The sequence below is a fragment of the Lithobates pipiens genome, unplaced genomic scaffold (genome assembly GCF_037356315.1).
Source record: "Lithobates pipiens isolate NorthernLeopardFrog02 unplaced genomic scaffold, aLitPip1_a1.2 Scaffold_8, whole genome shotgun sequence".
Classification (NCBI taxonomy): Eukaryota; Metazoa; Chordata; class Amphibia; order Anura; family Ranidae; genus Lithobates; species Lithobates pipiens.
The window spans coordinates 31,915,319-31,935,049 of NW_027507903.1; the positions used below are offsets into that span (position 1 = coordinate 31,915,319).

General features: G+C 42.4%; 1 protein-coding gene across 6 annotated transcripts in view; it reads left to right on the forward strand.

Annotated features, from left to right (window-relative positions):
• Positions 1-19,731, forward strand: part of AKAP13 (A-kinase anchoring protein 13) — a 440,963-nt gene that overhangs the window by 131,380 nt on the left and 289,852 nt on the right. For 5 of the 6 annotated variants that reach the window (XM_077472410.1, XM_077472415.1, XM_077472413.1 and 2 more), the window contains exon 3: positions 16,369-16,513. In XM_077472410.1, the coding sequence (XP_077328536.1) occupies positions 16,369-16,513 (145 nt within the window). Of the gene's footprint in view, positions 1-9,034; positions 9,366-16,368; positions 16,514-19,731 lie in introns of those variants that run through there. The other variant, XM_077472412.1, reaches the window with a different exon arrangement.

Consider the following 19,731-nt stretch of genomic DNA (forward strand, 5'->3'; position numbering starts at 1 on the left):
AGTTTACTAAACTAATCATAACACAAAGTGAAGACTATGTCCATTTCCTTCTACCCTTTGGGCTGGTTATGTTTGCTGAGAATTTTGGTGGCATTGGAGTTGATTTACCGAAGGCAAATAGGCTGTTCAGTTTGCAAGGACATTTTTCCCTTAGCTTAGTGAATGTGGGGAAAATTCAGTTTGCAAGGAATACCCAGTCACATGTAAGGCCTCATTCACACCAGGCGGATTCGCTGCCACGGAGTCCACCAGAGTCCGCCAGCTCAGCGGAAGATCTCTCCATTGATCATGGCTGAGCCGGCAGATGCTCACTGAGCGGGGAGGGGCTTGTCGAGGGTCACTGCTTGCAATGGAGAGATTGGACGAAAACAGGCAGCATGATCTCACCCAAACCGACCCACCAGGGACAGATGCAAACGTAGGGCCATCCGTCTGATCTTAGCGGGTTGGACCGGGTCGGATGTCAGCGGACATGTCACCACTGACATCCGTCACTCCATAGACTAGCATGAAGCGACCGGTCAGGTCTGCCGACAAAACTGACATGCACACCTGAACGGTCCGACTGTGTGAAAGGGGCCTCCGGGGAAACAAAAATATTTTTATACACTGTTGGATGATGAAGTTTTGCAGAGCTTGGGATCCGACTTGTAAAACCACAAGTTGTATGACGTGTCAAATGGAAGGTTTCTCTATGAGAGCCGTCTTAACCAGTCGCCAAAGGCTGCAGCTAGATGCCATAACCCCAGTATTATTTTTCCCCTTAGACACCCAGCTTTCTGATTAAAAGTGATCCCAGTGGTGGATTCACAAGGGGATCACCTTTAGAAGCGGCAGGAGAAGCTTTTTATCTAGGATCTCTGCATAAAAAATAAAATATGTTCCCTGGGTTTTTGTGGGTTCAAAGTAAATTTCTAAACTAATTTAAACTTCTAAACAAAAAGTTGCAGAAAAGGGCTGTCAGCAAGCGTTAACTGATGTTACAAAAGTTGCTCCGACTTTAGAAAAGATTCCTGCTCTACTTTGGTTCAACTTGGGTGCGATTTCAGCCCTTGTACAGGCTCCTTAATGGTATCCAAGTTGGAAGGAAGTCTCAGGGCAAAGTCGGTTGAAACTCTGAAGAAGACCCTAGTGGTTGAAACGTGTTAGAACTATAAAAAATTTTTTTGCTGTTACTAATTTTATACAGTATATTTATAGTTAGGTCTGCTTAGTGTATGCCCATTGATGTTATTGTATTTTTTGTATATAAAAGCTTGGTTCTATCTATTTTTTGTTTTAAATACCTGGGTGAAGCTCATGTTTTTACCATACAATAAAATAATCTTTTTTTATATTATGCTACGCTTATTGTTTATTGCTGCCTAAAAACCCCGTTGGTGGGGGAATTTGTTTTATTTTTTCGATTTATAGGGGTGAGCAGCACCCTTCTTGCTCTTGTCAGCAGTGTGTTCTTTCCAATATTAGGCTCCTTAATGGTATCCAAGTTGGAAGGAAGTCTCAGGGCAAAGTCGATTGACTTTGCAGTCACAGCAGTGTCAACCGAGCCTTACCTCATTCACTAAGCTAAGTGACCGTTCCCCCCGGCAAAGTGACCGTTCCCCCCGGCAAAGTGACCGTTCCCCCCGGCAAAGTGACCGTTCCCCCCGGCAAAGTGACCGTTCCCCCCGGCAAAGTGACCGTTCCCCCTACAAAGTGACCGTTCCCCCTACAAAGTGACCGTTCCCCCTACAAAGTGACCATTCCCCCTGCAAAAGTTCCCCTGCAAAGTGCCCATTTTCCTTTAGTAAACCAATCCAACTGTGTAAACCTCAGAGAGTACATAGTGTTTTTTACAGATGTTGGTGTAAGCCATAGACCACAGGCTGTGTTTGGTTTGGTTTTGCGCCATAGTAGACAGCCCTGATTGTTTACTAGAGGAGTAAATACATACACATGAGCACTTAATATAGCTTTATTTGTGCTGGCAATCCCATTCTTCCATTTTAGCCAAAAGCATCCTGTGCCTTTTTAGCTGAAATTTGAGTTCACTTGTTATTCGATTTGCAATTTCTTTGCTTAAAGCCAAAGTTTAATCTGCTTATATTTTATTGCCCTGGTTTCTTATTTTCCCCGTCATCAACATGCTAATGCCATTTTTAAAATCTAGCTTTTCTGGTTTTATCTCATACTTTATTTTAGACCTTTTGATATCATTATTGGGTCTCTAAAAATTGCTGACAGATTATGGCTGGTGGGAGGGGCCAACAGGGTGCTATAAATAGCTTCCTAAAAACATCACAGCACCCAGCCTCATTTACCTGTGCATGCTCCTTTTGAGAGCCTTCAGCCCTGATGCAAGTAATAGGTTGACCCTTGGGAGCCTAGATGCTGAGTGAGCTCAACTTGTCTCTTCAGAATTCCCCAAGGCAGTGATGGCGAACCTTGGCACCCCAGATGTTTTGGAACTACATTTCCCATGATGCTCATGCACTCTGCAGTGTAGCTGAGCATCATGGGAAATGTAGTTCCAAAACATCTGGGGTGCCAAGGTTCGCTATCACTGCCATAAGGTGTTCCCCGATTGGCTTCAAATCAGGAGACATGCTTGGTTACGGAATCACTTTCACCTTGTTGTTCTTCAAAAATGCAACAGTGGCCTTAGATGTGCGTTTTGGATCGTTGTCATGTTGGAAGTGCACAACGACCAAGGGCACGGAGTGATGGTAGCATCTGCTCTTTCACTATTGAGCAATACATCTGTGAATTCATGATACCATCAATGAAATGCAGCTCCCCGACACCAGCAGCACTTATGCAGCCACACAGAAGGACATTGCCACCATCATGTTTCACTGCCACCACCATGTTTCACTGTAGGCACAATGCTTATTTCTTTGTACTCCTCACCTTTGCGATGCCATACAGTTTTGAAGCCATCCGTTCCAACAACATATATCTTGATCTCATTACTTCAGAGTATAGAGTCCCATTAGTCTTCTTTTTCAGCATGGACTCTGGCAAATTCTAGACAGGCTTTTTTTGTGCGAGTCCTTTAGGAGAGGCTTGCTTTATGGCTCTGCAGTGTAAGCCATATTATGTCATGAGAAACAATCACCCCACTTTGGCTTTCTACTACTTTTGCTAATTGCAGTGAACTTGCATGGCAATTTTCTTCAACCCTTCTCACCAGAAATCGTTCCTGTCGAGGTGTTAACTTCCGTGGACGGCCTGAACAACTCTGAGATGGTTGCAGTTCCATCTTTGTTAAATTATCGTATCACTTTTGCGACAATATGCTGACTGATATGTAAAGCTTTGCTGATATTCATGTAGCCTTCACTTTTCTTGTGTAAAGAAATGATTTTCTTTCTTGGCCTTGTGACATTTCTCTATGTGCTGCCATTGCTAACAGCATTAAAATAGGGAAATATTCAGCGCTGACGCACACAAATATAAATAAAACTTGAACTGCCAGCAGACACTCGAGGTTAATTCAATCAATACCTCAAATATGCATAAAGTAAAAACAGTGCTGCGCAATTCATTAATTGTCCATAATCAGTAAATATCACTAAACCAGTCCCAACTGGTGCAGGTGGAGACAGTATAATGAACTGATTGGTGCGGTGAAACACAATAAAAAAATGGTAGGGCCGGTGACTGTGATCCCTCCACCACAAATAAAGATGGCCTCCATTCCTTGCCTATATGCCACCACTCAGAGTGCAGTTTAATGTAAGTGCACATTCGTTTTATATTTTACTAATAAATATTTAAACAGAGAGCATTAGATCGGTCTGTTCTCTTATACATGTGATTGGATTGCCCATTGACTTTGATCTGAGGACGGTATTGGGAATGAGGATCTGTGTCCAGCGATCTATACACTGCATAGTGACCTGTTTCAGGTCGAATGCTGGAGGTGAGAGGCCATCTTTATTTGTGGTGGAGGGATCACAGTCACCGGACCTACCATTCTTTATTATGTTTCACCGTACCAATCGGTTAATTATACTGTCTCCACATCTATGGACATTTAATGAATTGCACAGCACTGTTTTTGCTTCATTGTTGACAGCATGAAATGGAAAGGGGTTTTCTTAAGACACTTTTCACACTGAGGGCGTTTTGCAGGCGATATAGCGTTAAAAATAACGTCTGCAATCCGCCCTCAAACAACAGCTCCATTGTCTCCAGTGTCACAGCCCAATATATATGTATATGTGTAGCACTAACCCCCAAAGGAGCTGCTGGTTATTTTTGGGCTTACCGTTACCTTCCATTCTCATTGTGACACGTCTAGGGGATGTCCCGTGGTAGATGACCCAGTAACTTGAGACTGACAATAGATCCACTTGAATGAATTTTATTTGCAAAACTCAAACCATTGAACAGGAAAAGGAAGTTCAGGTACTCTCAATATCAAAGTCCAAAAAACATTAAAGAACTTGCTTACTTTGACTGCATCCAGAGAATAGCCATTCGCAGCTGGATGGACACTCAGGTTGGACAGTCCCTCTCTCACAAGGCCTAGCAGCCAACAAGGTGCTTACCCAGGAACAAAGTCTTTGTCACAGACGTTGCTGCAGAACATGTAGGGAAACTAAGCTTTAGAACACTTGTAAGATACCTGGCTCTTTCAGCCTGCTTGGCGATATCCACAAGACCGGATTATTTCGGTAACTTCAGCCCTTCCAGGCTCTTGTTAAGAAAACCAAGCCATGCTTGGTGTTCTTCTAAAGAGTTCTCCCCTGGCATGCTTGAAGTAGAATGGGTCTCTCCCGAACCGGAGACGGCACCCAACCACCTCAGAATCCTTGTTTAGTTTCCTTGCCCTGGGCTAGCCAGCCCTGAGGCATTAGTCGGGTGGATCCGCACCCCAGGCCATGGCCTTCCTGGGGGCTGGTCAGGAGGACCAGGACCATATAATCGGCACATACTGGACCGGAACCCCGAACCACATGAATTAAATACCCTTTCCCAGATTCTTGTACTGGCGTACTGTGCACATTGTACTATACTTTATTACCATCAGCTACATACAGTACATGGTGTTGTGTGCCACAGCATTATGGGCGACTTTCCGTTTATTGCCCCCCCCCCCCCCCCAAAAAAAATCAAAAAAATCCAGTTGGCCTGAATGCTTCAGTCATTCAAGAGAAGCCTTGTATTTTTTATGAATGAATACAAGGCTTCCTCTGAATGGCTGAAGTGGAGATTGTGACCTCATCCACACCCAATAAGAGGAAGTTTAAGCTGTGTGTAATCCTGGATCCTGCTGCTTTTGGTCAGTCAGAGAAACTGGAGTTCCAGCAGACCAGCACTTGCCATCTGTTGGCTACATGTTCTAAATTAAGTACATTTAAATGTATGAAAAGAAACCAACATTTTTAAACTTTTTTATTTTTTTTATGTTGAACTGAAAAGAAAATATATGGAAAAACAATGATACAAACTTTTTATTTAAAAAAAATAAATAAATTTGCCTGTTGCTTTTAAGCCTAACGTTTTGGAATGAGAGTTCTTTGGTCTGCCTCGTGTCATAGACTCTCAGGCAATCGTCTCTGCCACTCATCTTCAGGCATAAAAATAGGTCTAACTGAGCTGTCTGGTCAGCACCATCTTGGTGGTTATCAGTCAACAAGGGGAACACTACACCTCCAGGCCGTACATAATGACTTTGACCTTCCCTTGTACTCTTGACCCAGTTCATTGCCTCCTGATCTCAAGTGCTTAGAACCTGTGCTGATATCAGCAAAGGTGAAGTCATTCGGAAATGTATAAATAGCTGACGCTTTCCAGAAGGGATGTGGTCTGCCAATGAGCCTCACTGGCCAAACAGCAGGGCAGCTTAATTGTACAGTAGATTAGCCGGTGCATGCTTTGTGTGTTTTCAGCCTGCTTTACTGAATTTTACATTCCCTATGAAGTCACAAGTACATTTGTCATATATGATATTAGAGCTGAAGTTTAGTCCAAAAAGTATTTTGTCCCCCTAATAGCTGCAGTTACTTCAGTTATCTGTAATGAAGTGTGTCCCTTGTTGTGCAGGCTCCTGCTTTGTGTAGAAGTTTTCTCTGCAGGGTGCCCGGTCCTCTTCCTGGCAGTGAACCTCTGGCACTGTGGGGGTTAAAGCTGTACAACAGGAATGTGCCATAAACAACTCTTGCAGTGTCAACAATGAACAGGCTTCTCCAAATGGATGAGAGGGGAAAAAAGGGGGCAGGTCCTTGTTAAACAATCTTGAAGTCCTCGTTTTACACTTGCAGCCTCGGGGTAGGTCCTCCATTGTACGAACTTGAATATGCAGCTCATGCCAAAAATCTGAAGCTATTCAAGAACAGGTAAACCCGACATTTCATATTCCTGATATGTGGCTTTACCATCTAAATGTTAAAAATGTATCCAGTACTTTTTGCATTGCTTCCTTTGTGTGAAAGTCCCTCTGCTTTGCTATAAAAACTGACCACACTAGACACGAGAGCACAGTCATTTCTTTAGCCGTGCTGGTCAGCAAACTGGTTGGTGAGTTGAGCTATGGAATTGTTTTTGTCTTACAGGTATATGCCCTCCATGTGCTCCTTTCTGTGAAGACCAGTTATGGGTATGGCCAGTGGCCAGCTTTTTGGTGCTGAGAAATCAGCTTGCTCTCTATTGATTATACTTGTCCTGACACCCCCTTCCTGCACAGCCATTCACTATTCAGTGTGCTATGTATATAATAATGTGCTGTGGGTTCCCCCCCAAGCTCTCTAAGCTCCTCATGCAGCTGAGAACAGAGGGTATGCCATCACTTCTAATAAAAAAAGAAGATAAAAGGGACAAAATGTTCTGGTTTTTGTTTATATATATATATATATATATATATCTCTATACACAAATGTTTTGCCTTTAATTTCCATTTTAAATTGGGTTTTTAGAAGCCAGGGGTTTACATAAACTTTAATCCCCCACCCATGCCTGAAGTTCAGTGTCAGGAAAAGAACTGGAAATTCTGCAGAAAAAAAATTCTACGTGAAGCAGCAGCCTGAGGGAGGCGAAGCCACCATGTATTGCAATATCACACCTCCATTGTATGTAGCTGGTTAGTGGTGTTCCCGCTATTTTACCTACCTCACTTATATGCTTATATGTACATAAAATAAGTGCCTAAAAACCTTTTATCCATATGAGTCAAACCATGAAATAACGATTGATACCTGTGCGAAAAGGATACCATTCAAATTTTTTTTTAAACATACTATTTTACAGAAAAGAAACTTGTATTAATCTGAGGTTAGCAACTATAACATAAATGATACAACCTTAAACCAAGATGTTACCAATGATACAAAATATTGCTATAATGGTCATACACATGCTATCAATAGATTAATAATATATTAAGGCAAAATCCTTCAGTAGAGCAAGTTACAGAAAAAAGCAACATATTGATAATACAGATACATTACCTAGACTGCTCTTAAAGCGGTTCTCCACCCTAAAGGGGAAGTTCCGCTAATCTGATCCCTCCTTCCCCCCCCCAATCGGCACCTTTCAGGGGGGGGGGGTGCAGTTACCTGGATAATCCAGGTATCTGCACCCACTTCCGGGACAGACTGCCGCAGACCCCCGCAGATGCCCCCCCCCCGTTGTGTTCTGGGAAACACACAGTTCCCAGGACACAGCGGGGACCAGAAGAGACACGCAGCGCGACTCGCGCATGCGCAGTAGGGAACCGGGCAGTGAAGCCGCAACGCTTCACTTCCTGATTCCCTGACAGAGGATGGCGGCGGGGGCTATCGCTCGTCATCTGCCGCCGACATCGCTGGACTGGACCCTGGGACAGGTAAGTGTCAATTTATTAAGTCAGCAGCTGCAATATTAGTAGCTGCTGGCTTTTAATATTTTTTTTTAGGTGCAGAACCGCTTTAAGTTACCATGCTTGCAAGGGGGGGACACACATGGAGGAGGGAAAGAGTGGGCTGTCATTGAGCACTGTGTATACACCCGCATATTAGACTCTATAGTCACATGAGCTGCTCAGATGTGATGGGGAGGAAATGCTCAGCATAGAAACTCACGGAAAACTGAGCATGTGCAGAGTTGCCACTACAGCTGCAAAATCCCTAGCTGAATTGGGGACATGAACAGAAGGTGGAGATAGAGAGCAGCAGGATGATCAAGCAGGTTTTTTTGCAGAAAACGATTCTCCTAGTGACTTAGCTTAGCATTTATTGACTGACTGTTTTTATTGGGTTTAGGGCACTTTCACACCTCCAGCGCCCGGATGTCGGCGGTAAAACATCGCTATTTTTAGCAGCTCTTTACCATAGTTTTTGCAGCGCTTTTTGGCCGCTAGCGGAGCACTTTTAACCTCTGCTAGCAACCAAAAAAGGGTTAAGACTGAACGCTGCAGCGCGGCTGCCCATTGATTTCAATCACCCAGGGGAGCTTTATGAGTGGTGTATTCACCGATTCTACAGCGCTGCAAAGAAGCTGCTTGAGTTTTTTTTTCGAGGTCCTGCCAGCGCAGCGCCCCAGTATAAAAGCACTCGGGCATTCACACTGGGATTGCAGCTGATGCTTTTTTTCAGGTGCTTTACAGGTACTATTTTTAGCGCTAAAACGCCTGAAAAACGCCTCAGTGTAAAAGGAGTCTTAGTGACGTTTTAAGTTCGTTGTCCCTGGGTGACAGTTATTTTTTTTTTTGTTCATGGCACTGCATAGATGTAAAAAAACAAACAAAAAAAAAAAAAAAAAAAACAGATTCAGTACAGCCTGACTACAGGGTGCACATTTTTGGAACGGCATCATCCTCTTTGTAGAGTTTAACATGCCGAATGTTTATACTTTTTCTACTGTGCCGGTAATTTTTTTTTTTTTTTTTCAGTAAATGAAAAACATTGGCAGGCTGCTCACTGAGTAATATTTCAGCATGATCTGGTCTTTAGGTATGTTCCTTGGGTTAGAACTTCTCGTTGAGGGTGTTAACATTTTCCATTGAATAGTTTTCTTCTACGCCACTCGCAGTGTTAACTAGATGCTCACAAAAGAGCCGGCTGAAAGATACCAGATGGTTGTCGGGGATTAGAGAAGTGTGTGTAAAAATATACAGCCATGCAGCATGTGGTTTGGAGTAGACACTACTATCACTGCTGTAATGGCTATTGAAGCTAGATATAAACTGTAATCCTTTATGCTGTAATCTTAACAAACCACTCAGCATCGAAAAAAAAACTAAAAGAATGGTAGACTTCTGTGGTGCTTCGTGTGTTCTCTGCACAGCCAGACAAAATCATGTGCCTCAATGAACGCCGTTTATTCACGTGGAAAATTCTGGGTGGACTCTCAAGGCTGAAACCAAGACTGGATTAATGAGAAGCTCATACATATTGTGGAGGGTAAGTCAGATGCGTGCAACAAAAACTTCCGGGAAATATATTTTTTTTTTATCGCAAGTAAATCAAAGGAAGCTCTATTAGGGCTGGGCAGGAGCCGGCGGTTGCAGGAGACATGTTATTACTTTAGTTTTGTAATGAGTTGTTTCTGTTGACATTGCTTTTTAGCAACAGCCTTTCTTAAAGCTGGAGTTTAGTTACAAACTTTTTTTTTTTTTTTTTACTGTACAGCTTTTGTCACATTTCTTGCCTGTAATGAAGGATGCTTCTTACAGGGTGCTGGATTCTGTAGACATATGCGTTGTGGGTCTGCCCTGTCCTCTTCCTGCTTCTGAACGTCCAGTGCTTTGGGGGTTAACAGCTTTGGGTCTCCTGCACTAAATATGCTCATACGGGGGAACGCCCCTTCCTGTCCTCCCTTCCATTGAAAAAAGTTGTTATATTGATTACATTAGCTGTAACGCTATCAGTGAATGGGGGAAGAGTCTGATCAATAACAGTATTTTCTCTCCCATTCATAGATTTATTTAAACCCCCACGTCGATGGTAGTTCAGCAGCAGGAAGAGAACAAGACGGCCCTGCAAATTTTGGTTTTGTCACCATAGCAGAACTAGAGCTAAAATCTTTCAATTGGGACACTAGTATTCGTGACAACCAGAGATTCTCTCACTTTAGAGGGTTTCCTCTTTTTCTGTTTTGACTCTCGGAGAGGAAGTGAAGGAAAATTGCCTCAATGAAACAGATGACCAAAAAAACAACTGATATGGTTATAATTGGGGTTGCACAGATACCAGTAGCATTTGTGCAAGTAATGTTACTCATGCAAATGCTCTGATAAGAGAAACCAATACCTTCTGGCTCCATTCTATCAGCTGTTAGTGGGATTCCCCCGCTAACAACTGAAATGTAAAGAAAAGAATGCTGGCAAATATCGTTTAAGGAGCGGGGCCGCTGCATCCTTAACTGATAACATTTCAGCTGTCAGCGGGATTCCCTTCCCTGACACCTCCTCCCCTCCCACCAGCTGCCACTTCTGCCCCCATCTCCACCCCCGCCCACACCCCACTGCTCATAACCCACACCAGCCGCCAGCCCTCCTGCATAGGCCCGGCTCTGCTAACTCAGCGAGGGGTCCGGAGGTAGAGCAGACGGGGACTCAAATTCTGTGCACCTATGAGCCAATCCCCCGCTGTGCAGCTATTTTAGAAGAAAAAAACTTCTCCGGTCCACCTGTGTTCAGTGGGGGCCGGGGGACAGAAAGTGGGCTATTTAATCACTTTTGGGTTTAGGCAGATTAATCCGCAGTAGCGCTCCACACAATCACATCGAAGGCCGGCCTCTTCTATATCTGTACACTGGGAACGGTCGGGAGCGCTGCTGCAGATTAATCAGCCTAAACCCGAAAGTGATTAAATAGACTGCTTTTTGTCCCCCGACCCCACTGAACACTTTTTTTGTTTTTAAAAATGCCGGGGGGATTACCTCATTGGTGTACAGAATTTTGGAGTCCCTGTTCGCTCTACCTCTGCCCCCCCCCCCCCCCCCCCCACTGAGTTCCCCCTACGCCCAGTTGCCCAGCTTGGTGGTCAGGAGGTAGGGATAGAACCAGATGTATCAGCAGTGCTCAGCTGGTCCCCGGCGAGTACTTGAAAAATATCAGTACTTGTACTCAATGTTAAAAAAATAAAATAAAAAAAAATGGTATTGGTGCATCCCTAATTATAACTCCCTCCTTCTCTTAATCCAAAATGAAAAAAAGCAAGTTCTGCTTTTAAGAGTTCTTTTACACGAGGTTTCTTGGGACTGCACTGGGCAAGAAAAGGCAAAAAGCTTTTGTTCCCCATGAGGCCAGTCCACTGTGTGCTGAAAATACTGCATGCACTACTTTTTCTCAGTGTATCATGATGAGAAGCTATCCGCCACCTCCCACTGACAATAGAACTGGATGAAATGTCACTTGTAACATTACAGTAAAGTTCTAAGAAAAAAAAAAGCTAACATTGCAATGCGCCATGATCGATGTGGTCTGAATGAGCCCAAAATATTTTGTGTTGTGAATTGCTTCTGAATATCTAATGTGTCTCTGCTGTTTAAATTTAAAAAAAAAAATCTGGCAAGTGCTGTAGCCTTCCCCTACTTTACTAAAGAGAACCACTTTTTTTTTTGTCTGTAAAACTGTTGGAAAGTTCCCATTTATTTCCTGGTAAAATGTTGTCATTGGGCAGGAAGTGGCAAGAAATCTCTCCTATGGAGCCCCAGAAAACAGTAAAAACCTGACAGAAGTTCTAAGACTTCCCCATATTATTAAAAATGAAGAAAAAAAGATTTTGGCTGGACATACACTTCAAGTAGAAATGCTGAATTTCGTGATACACCAATAGCTACTAAAAGTAGAACATGGAATTCTATATATGAAATTGAATCATGAAATATGGAATGCAAAAATGTGAATGTTACTTAAAACATGGGCTTCAGGTGTACATTACAAAAATAACTCGGTTTCCTCAGACTAAATGCATGGTTGCCTTTTTACTAAAAATATTTTAGCATAAGTAGTGTAAAGTCTTTTCCCCTTTCCCGATCTCCTTTTTATTTTTGTAGCTTTTTAACATTAAATCATTAGATTGGAATCACATTTTCTTTTTACAAATTCCAGCAGAAATTTTCAGCATTGATGTAGAAGTTAAAACCATGTGCTGTCACAGTTGTAAATATCAATGTTCCGAACGGGTTTATGATTTTCTCCAGATTTAATGGAGCCCACGCCATCCAAAATAAATATTTTGAGGGACAGCTTGGCTTTAAGTGGATTTTTTTTTTTAAGGAAAATAAAGGGAAATTTTGGGTTTTATTAAATATTAACACAGTACACATAGATGCTACCCAGAATGCTACCCAGGGCTTTTGTGATTTAGCTCCGATTCAAGGTGGTGCGATTTGATCCGATTTAAGCCCTACAGTGTGAGACATAATGCCCTTTCCTTCTAGCACAATTGCCACTGTGTGACGGTCCCCCCAATCCATACCAGGCTCTTCGGATCTGGTATCGAATTTAAGGGGAACCCCACGCCAACATTTAAAAAAAAAAATAAAAAATGGCGTGGCGTCCCTACAAAATCCATACCAGACCCTTATCTAAACATGCAGCCTGGCAGGCTAGGGATAAAGCACCCCCCTGAACCATACCAGGCCACATGCCCTCAACATGGAGAGCCCCCAGATCCTGCCCCCCCCATTTGAATGAGTAGGGGTACTCATTCACCCAAAAAGTTTAAGTCATGAGTAAAAACACAACAGTTTTTGACAAGTCCTGTTTTAAAAAATAAATGTCCCCCAAAGTAGATCCAACAAAGGAGCTGGTAAAGAATGGTGGTGGGGGGGGGCCCAACCCCACCCAGTATTTTTCTTTCTCATATTTTAATATGCCAGCAATTTTGTTTACAAGCAGCTGTCGGGGGAACCTGCTGCTTTTGTTTTCTGAACAAAATTGTTAGTAGGAAGAGGTTACAAAATAATGAAATGACTCCGTCCTGCTGATATAGACACAGGCATGACTTTAGTGCAATTTATATTACAGCTTATGAGCGATAAATCGCACTGCATTCGGGGAAAAAATAATACATTAACTACTTTTCAGAATGCACCACTTCAAGTCGCAGCTATTAAGACAGAGCCATGGAAATACATTAGGTGTGACTTCAGGTGTGATTTGGGAATTGCATGTTGCACTGGTGTGAACGGGGCTTAATATTAAAACTCGTGGGAATTGGTACTGAACAAAACAAAATGTAACTGATTCTTGCACCCATGTTATACAGCACAGATAGATAAATCTCCTGCTGCGAGCCCGGCCGGCCGTCAATATGCCAGAACAGCAGCAGCATGGAAGCAGTTGCTGTTTTGACCAACAATTTTATGGCCTTTTTTTTTTTTTTTTTTTTTTTACTTTTTTTTATTTTTATTCAAGGGATGTCGGGTGTGAGGGGGCAGTATATGGACAGCTTTACCCTTTAATTTCATACAGCAGCCTCATGATTTTCCACCCCCATTTATTTGAGACATGGCAGCAGCGTACAGTTTGCAGTGAAAATTTCCAGAATCCTGTTGTACAAAATTTGGCATTCCTGGCAATGCCCTCCAATGCACTGGAAGTTTTATTTCCTGGAGGAATATGTGCAAATGGTACCGCTTATCCAAAGAAACGACAGAACGTGCAGCTTTAGTGGCAATGACCATGTGACCTCAGGAGTAGAAGTTTGTATGAATTGCAATAACATCAGCGAAAAAAAACGATTGTAGATGGAAAGAAAATTGGAGTTTTACTTTATGTAATTAAAATGTATCTAAACCCTAACAATGAAATGTTCTTATTTGCTCCCTTTTTGTTCTGTAAATATTCAATTGAAAGGGTTCTATAGATCTTTCCAATACATGCTAAAAATACCTGTAAATCATATTCCTATCATGTCATAAATTCAGACCTGTCCTGTGTACAACTGCTCAAAATAAATAAATGTCCATCCTAGCGGTTTTCCTTGGGACTACAGAATGATTAGCCCTTGCGTTGTGAAAATGGGAAAATGAGTAGGTCAGGGTATAGTAAAGGAAAGCTGGACAGGGCAGACACCACCCATTCCACAAAAATCCTTCAGGCAGTCCTCCGTTTTTTATTTTTATTATAAGAATATAAATTGGAATACAAAACAAAGTCTAAAACACACACATTAAAAGAAACAAAAGGTAAGGTGGTTGGTAACCAAGGCTTAGGGAATTGGAAGCGAGGTATCTGGGGTGTGCAAAATTAAAGGGTCGGGTGGTACATTCTCTGTATACAGATCCACGTCTAAGCAGTAAACAGAAGCAAAACCGAGTATCCTATGAAGGGGTTGCTGAGGATCCGACAGTATCTCTGAACTCTGCCCAAATATCCCATACTTTGGAGAATTTTTTAGAATTTTTTTTTTTTTGAACATCCCCTAGATTCATATATAAATTTATACAATGGGACCACTTTATTTACTATATTCTTCCAATAATCTAAGGTGGGGGGCTAGGTGGATTTCCATTTAAGGAGTATAGTCTTATGTGCGTAAAACAATAAGCCCCTGTACACACGGTCAGAGATTTTGACAACCAAATCCGTCTGATTCTGTCTGTCGGAATTTGTCCGTTGGATCTTGTCCGTTGAATCCGGTCGGACTAAGTTGTCGAAAAATCCGATCATTCAGAACGTGATGACGTAATTTCATTACGATGGGACTACATTCAGGCTAGTAGCCAATAGCTTTGATGTAGGAATTTGATCTGAGCATGCGTGGCACTTGGTCCGATCAAAATTCTCTACACATGATCGGAGTATGTCCGATCGAACCAGTTGGTCGGGAAATATTTCCAACATGTTGGAAAATTGGGTCCGACGGATATTCCGACGGAATCAGTCCGATGCAGACCACACACAGTCGGATTATCCGACGACACGGTCCGATAGGACACATTCCGACGGATTCTCCGACCGTGTGTACAAGGGCTAAGAGGCAAAGCTCTCATAGATCTAGAGGTAGCTAGTAGGTGAACGAGACTAAAATGCAAACATCAATTGATAGCGTTATTGCAATTGTGGTATAATTTTATTTTTATCTTTTCTTGAGCCCATTTGCGATTGCTGTGTTGCCCACCCCCTCAGTCGGGCTGTTTTTTAGATGTCTCAAAGGTTAAATACTACCTGTGTTCCTAAATGGACAAGACAGAAAAGTTTTTTTTTTTTTTTTTTTTTTTTTTTAGTGCTCACCATAAAATTTTTTTTGGGAAACTATTGAGGAACACAGATGTGTCACCCCTCTGTGTTTATGATCATGATCTTGGTGCGCTTTGCTCCAAACCAAGGCATTTTGGTAGTAAGAGAGGTTGTCCTGGGCTGGCCTGCATTTTTTATTTTTCTTTGGCAGTGTCCATCCCTTCTTCAGGCAGCAGCATAATCTGAAAGTTGCACGTTAAACGTGTCCCTTAATGGATTCCAAGAAAATTATTTTGACGTGGAAGGCAAAAAAATTAAAAATAACAATCCACATTGCTCTGTAACATTGCAGTCTTTGGGGTTCAACTGTAGCAAGAATGATGTTTCCATCCAAAGACCTGTAGGAAGGTAATTTTGATACTGCATATTTTTGTCTCAAGTAGGGCTACATTGAAATGTACAATTATTCTTGGCCTTCGTGGTAAACTGTTCACTGAGGAGAACCACATGATGTGTTTGTGATATGGCTATTTCCTGTTGTGTAACAATCATTTGCAGTGGGGACACCAGCTAATTCGGGAGATAAGTCAGGTGTCCACTTGTTTCTGTTATAATCATTTCAAAATTTTTAGTGGTGAAATGGAGTAATGTAGGGTGTCAAACTCAGTTTAATCACTGGCCGTATCAGCATTTATGGTTGCCCTCAAAGGGCCAATTGTATCTCTAAGACTAGATGTCCAGAGTACCCATCTCCCCCTTAAATCGGATGTCAAGAGCCCCTCCATCATCAGAAGTCAAGAGTCACCCACCATCCCTTACATCATCGTGCATCCCCCATACCTTGTGCTGCTGCCAGAAAGAAGCTGGGGGCAGAGATAGAAATCAGAATATGCAGGGTCTGGAGGAGGACCAAGGAGGGCTGGAGTCTCCGGAATGCTGAGACCAGGGGAGGCTGAGATGAGGGGATGCTAAGGCTGAACAGAGAGGCCCAGGATCTGGTGGAGGAGTTTCGGTCTTCCTCAGCTGCTAACTGCTGAGCCAACACGGGGACAGAGTGGCGGGGTGCTGCTGGAGAAGAAGCGAGGGCTAAATGAAATGGCCTGATGGGCTGGATTTGGTGCGTGGGCCTTGTGTTTGAGACGTGTGGTTTAATGCAACTGATTTTCTTTCATTATGTGGATATATCATGAGAATTCACATGCCATTATGGAAGCAAATAAATACCAGTCTAAGGAAGGAACTTCTAACTGGACTATTGTGTTTCCTTTCAGGGTGAATGTGTCCTTACCGTACATCTCAATAAACGGAGTAAGAAACGAGCTGATGTATTTTACCTGCTCTTTACTGGTTCCAAACGGAGACATGTAGCAAGTACTCGGAGAGTCAACTCGGCCACACTACAAACCGTTGCACCAGGTGAGCTATTTACATTGGTGATTTATTCTATCTATTGAACATGGGAAGTCCTTCAGAAGTTGAGTAGGTATGAGAACCAGCCAGCCTTGCGGATGGCAAGGACTTTTGGATTTGTAATTCTTTTAACATTTGAATGGCAAAAGTTGAAGTTTAGGACTTTAGATCAATGTTAATATTTTTGTCTGTGTGGATAATTTTTGGCAATTATAAAGACATCAAAGGATATCTATTCATTTTTAATCGGCTCAGCATATTCTTATCCAACTCCGTCTATTATTAATTAGCTGCTTTTTTTGTGCCTAAGCAAGAAGATAATAGAAGGCAGTTTCAGTGGAAATGCATTGTTCTTTCTCGTATTGCTGGAAGAAGTTTTGTCAACTTATGAAATCCCTGTAGATTGTGTATTTATACCTGTATCCTGTCTTTTACGGCTTTCCTTTTTTATTCCATGTTTACTGAATACAAAATGCACTTCTATTTTAGGTCTAGCTGAAAATGGTTGCACTTAAAGGGAATATGAAGGTTTTGCACAAATGTTCTTTCTTTAATGGGGTCAGAAATATATAACAACATTTTTAAAATATTGTCGGATAAGAAATATTGCATATGAATATTTTATATCTTTACAGGCAGGCAGATGGCGAAACCCTCAGCTTCTTTTTATTTGTCTTCTTGATCATTTCTCACTGCCTATTCTTTAGAGCTCAATAGCTGAAGATTAAATTTACACACATAAGTGAAGGAGCAGTGATGCATACCTTGCCTGTCGGCTCTGTCTGAGAGACGGTGTGATAGAAAAGTACTTGTGTTCTCTTTAACCCATAGTGCTCTGGGAGTCCTTTTGTCACGTGTTAGATATTTACTAGGATTTTATGTTTTTTTTTTTTTTTTTTTACTCAAGTAACAAATATTTGGTGAATTGACCAATTTATTTTGCAGAGCACTTTATGAAATACTTATCTTAGAATGAAGCCCTCCAGTGGTGTGCTGTCACCACAGACAGGGCTTCCATCTTCTCCAGGTCCTCTGAGTTCGCTGGCTACAGGCCTTTGAATGGCTGAGCTGTGATGTCCTCCCAGGTGTGCCGTCTCTTCAGACGTGACATCACCGGCTGCATCCAGTGTGAATATCTCCTAAAAACCACTAGTTTAGGAGATAGTCATTGTAGCTACAGGTAATCCTTATTTAAGGTACAAAAGTTTAGCTTGATACCGCTTTAAAGCGATTGCTACCCCAATACTTCATATTCCTGATATATGCCTGCTGTAGCATGAACTTGTATGAGAAAGTCTCCTGTTCTTTGTATTGCTTCCTTTATGTGAAATCCCTGGTGTTCCTGCCAGTCCCTCTGCTTTCCTATTAAATGCTGACCATTCTAAGCAGGAAAGCACACCATGGTCAGTTCTCTAGCTATGCTGGAAACTCAGAACTCAGTATGCTCTCCAATGGTCAGACTTGTCCTGACATGCCCCCTTGCTGCACAGCCAATCACTGGGAAGCTCAGTTTGCTGCTGCTTCTCCTCCCCAGCTTTTATGCAGCTGAAAACAGAGGGAATGTGATCACTTATAAAGAAAAAAGGTCATTTTTAATTTTTTTTATATCTATACAAAATTGTTTTGGCTTTCATTTCTATTTTAAACTGAATGGGTTGTATTGCAAGGTGATCATTTACAATCACTTCAACCATGGGCAGCCGACACCGACGCCTTGCAGCTTTACAGCTGGCTGCCCGCTGTCTCAGAGGCTGTGGAGAGATGGGGGGTGGGGTTGGGCGAACTGCTGCTCGGACGGACCAAAAGTGGGAGCTGGTCAAAATCGGGTACCTGCTTTCCCCCCCCTCCAAAAATAAAAACATTCCAAATATAGGAGAGGTAGGAAGGAGGGGGAGAAGGAAAAGCAGAACTTTCTCTTTTTGGATGAAGATTCGATTTAAAGTGGGTATAGAAGGGGGGAAATAAAAGCACCTGTAAGGCAATGGCATATTGTGCTAGTACAATATGAAATGCTCACCTTGGAATGAAGCCCTCCAGCGCTGACCTGACACTGCTGAGAGGGCTTTTTTCAGGGTTCGCATGGTCCGTCTGTGATTGGCTGGAGCCGTGATGACATCACTCCCTCACGGGGCTTTGGTTTCCGGCACGAAGCTCTGAAGGTCTGACAAGGTATGCCGACCCCTCAGAGTGCATACGCCGGTGGCGTGCATCGAGGGTCAATATCTCCTTAACTTTGGACATTTAGGAGATATTCATTTTCCCCACAGGAAAGCCTTATTATAGGCTTACCTGTAGGTAAAAATGACCAAGCAGGCTTTACTACCGCTTTAATTAGGCTGGGCCCAGGCTGTTGAACTGCAGTAATGCATTGTTCATTCCTAATGGAATCATTCCATGATACTATGACTACATGTGTATGTTGTAGAACACGGTAATCCATCACTGTTGTAGTGCACTGTTACACAAAACAGTACATGCACCTTTAAGTTCTTAACACAGTACATCATGCATCTTGCCATACAACACGTTTGAACCCAACCTGGACATCGGTTCTGTAAAACCATTACAAGTTACTTATTTGAGATATCATTTGCACAAATGTGTATGTCTTATCTTGGTTATATAGCTTATAGATGTTTTGTAGTGGTTATACCCTGGGCTGTTGATTTTTGGAAAAAATTAATTCTTGATGGGCATAATATAGAGAGACAACCAGTAAGATGTCTTTGCTAATCTACTTCAGCTAGCTGGGAAATTTGAAAGTGCTTCCCATGTATAGGCATGACTTACAATGTCATGAATCGCTTTGTGCCATAGAGAGACTCTTTGTATACCAGATGAATGCACAGAGATGAAAGTTGGTCATCTCTTTCTAAAAGCATGAAAGCTACTTTTTTTAAATCTAGATTTGACCCCTCTTGATGCCTAGTTCACGTGACAAATTGGAAAGAATGTTCCTTGTTGAAGCAGAGCAAAAAGAACATAAAGTAGGCCATGAATAGCAAGGTGTACAGTACATCTAGGAGTCCTTATTAAAGCAGATCCTAACTGCATCTGAGCACCACAAACCAAAAACAATTTAAAAGAGAAGTAGGGCTTTTTTTTCTCCCCCACAATTACACCTGCCTAGGTGGATGCAGCATCGGTTCCCTGCTGGCTCTAACACTGAGAGGCAAGTGACCAAACACCGCCGGTCGCTCGGTTCTCATAGCTCCCTGAGCAGA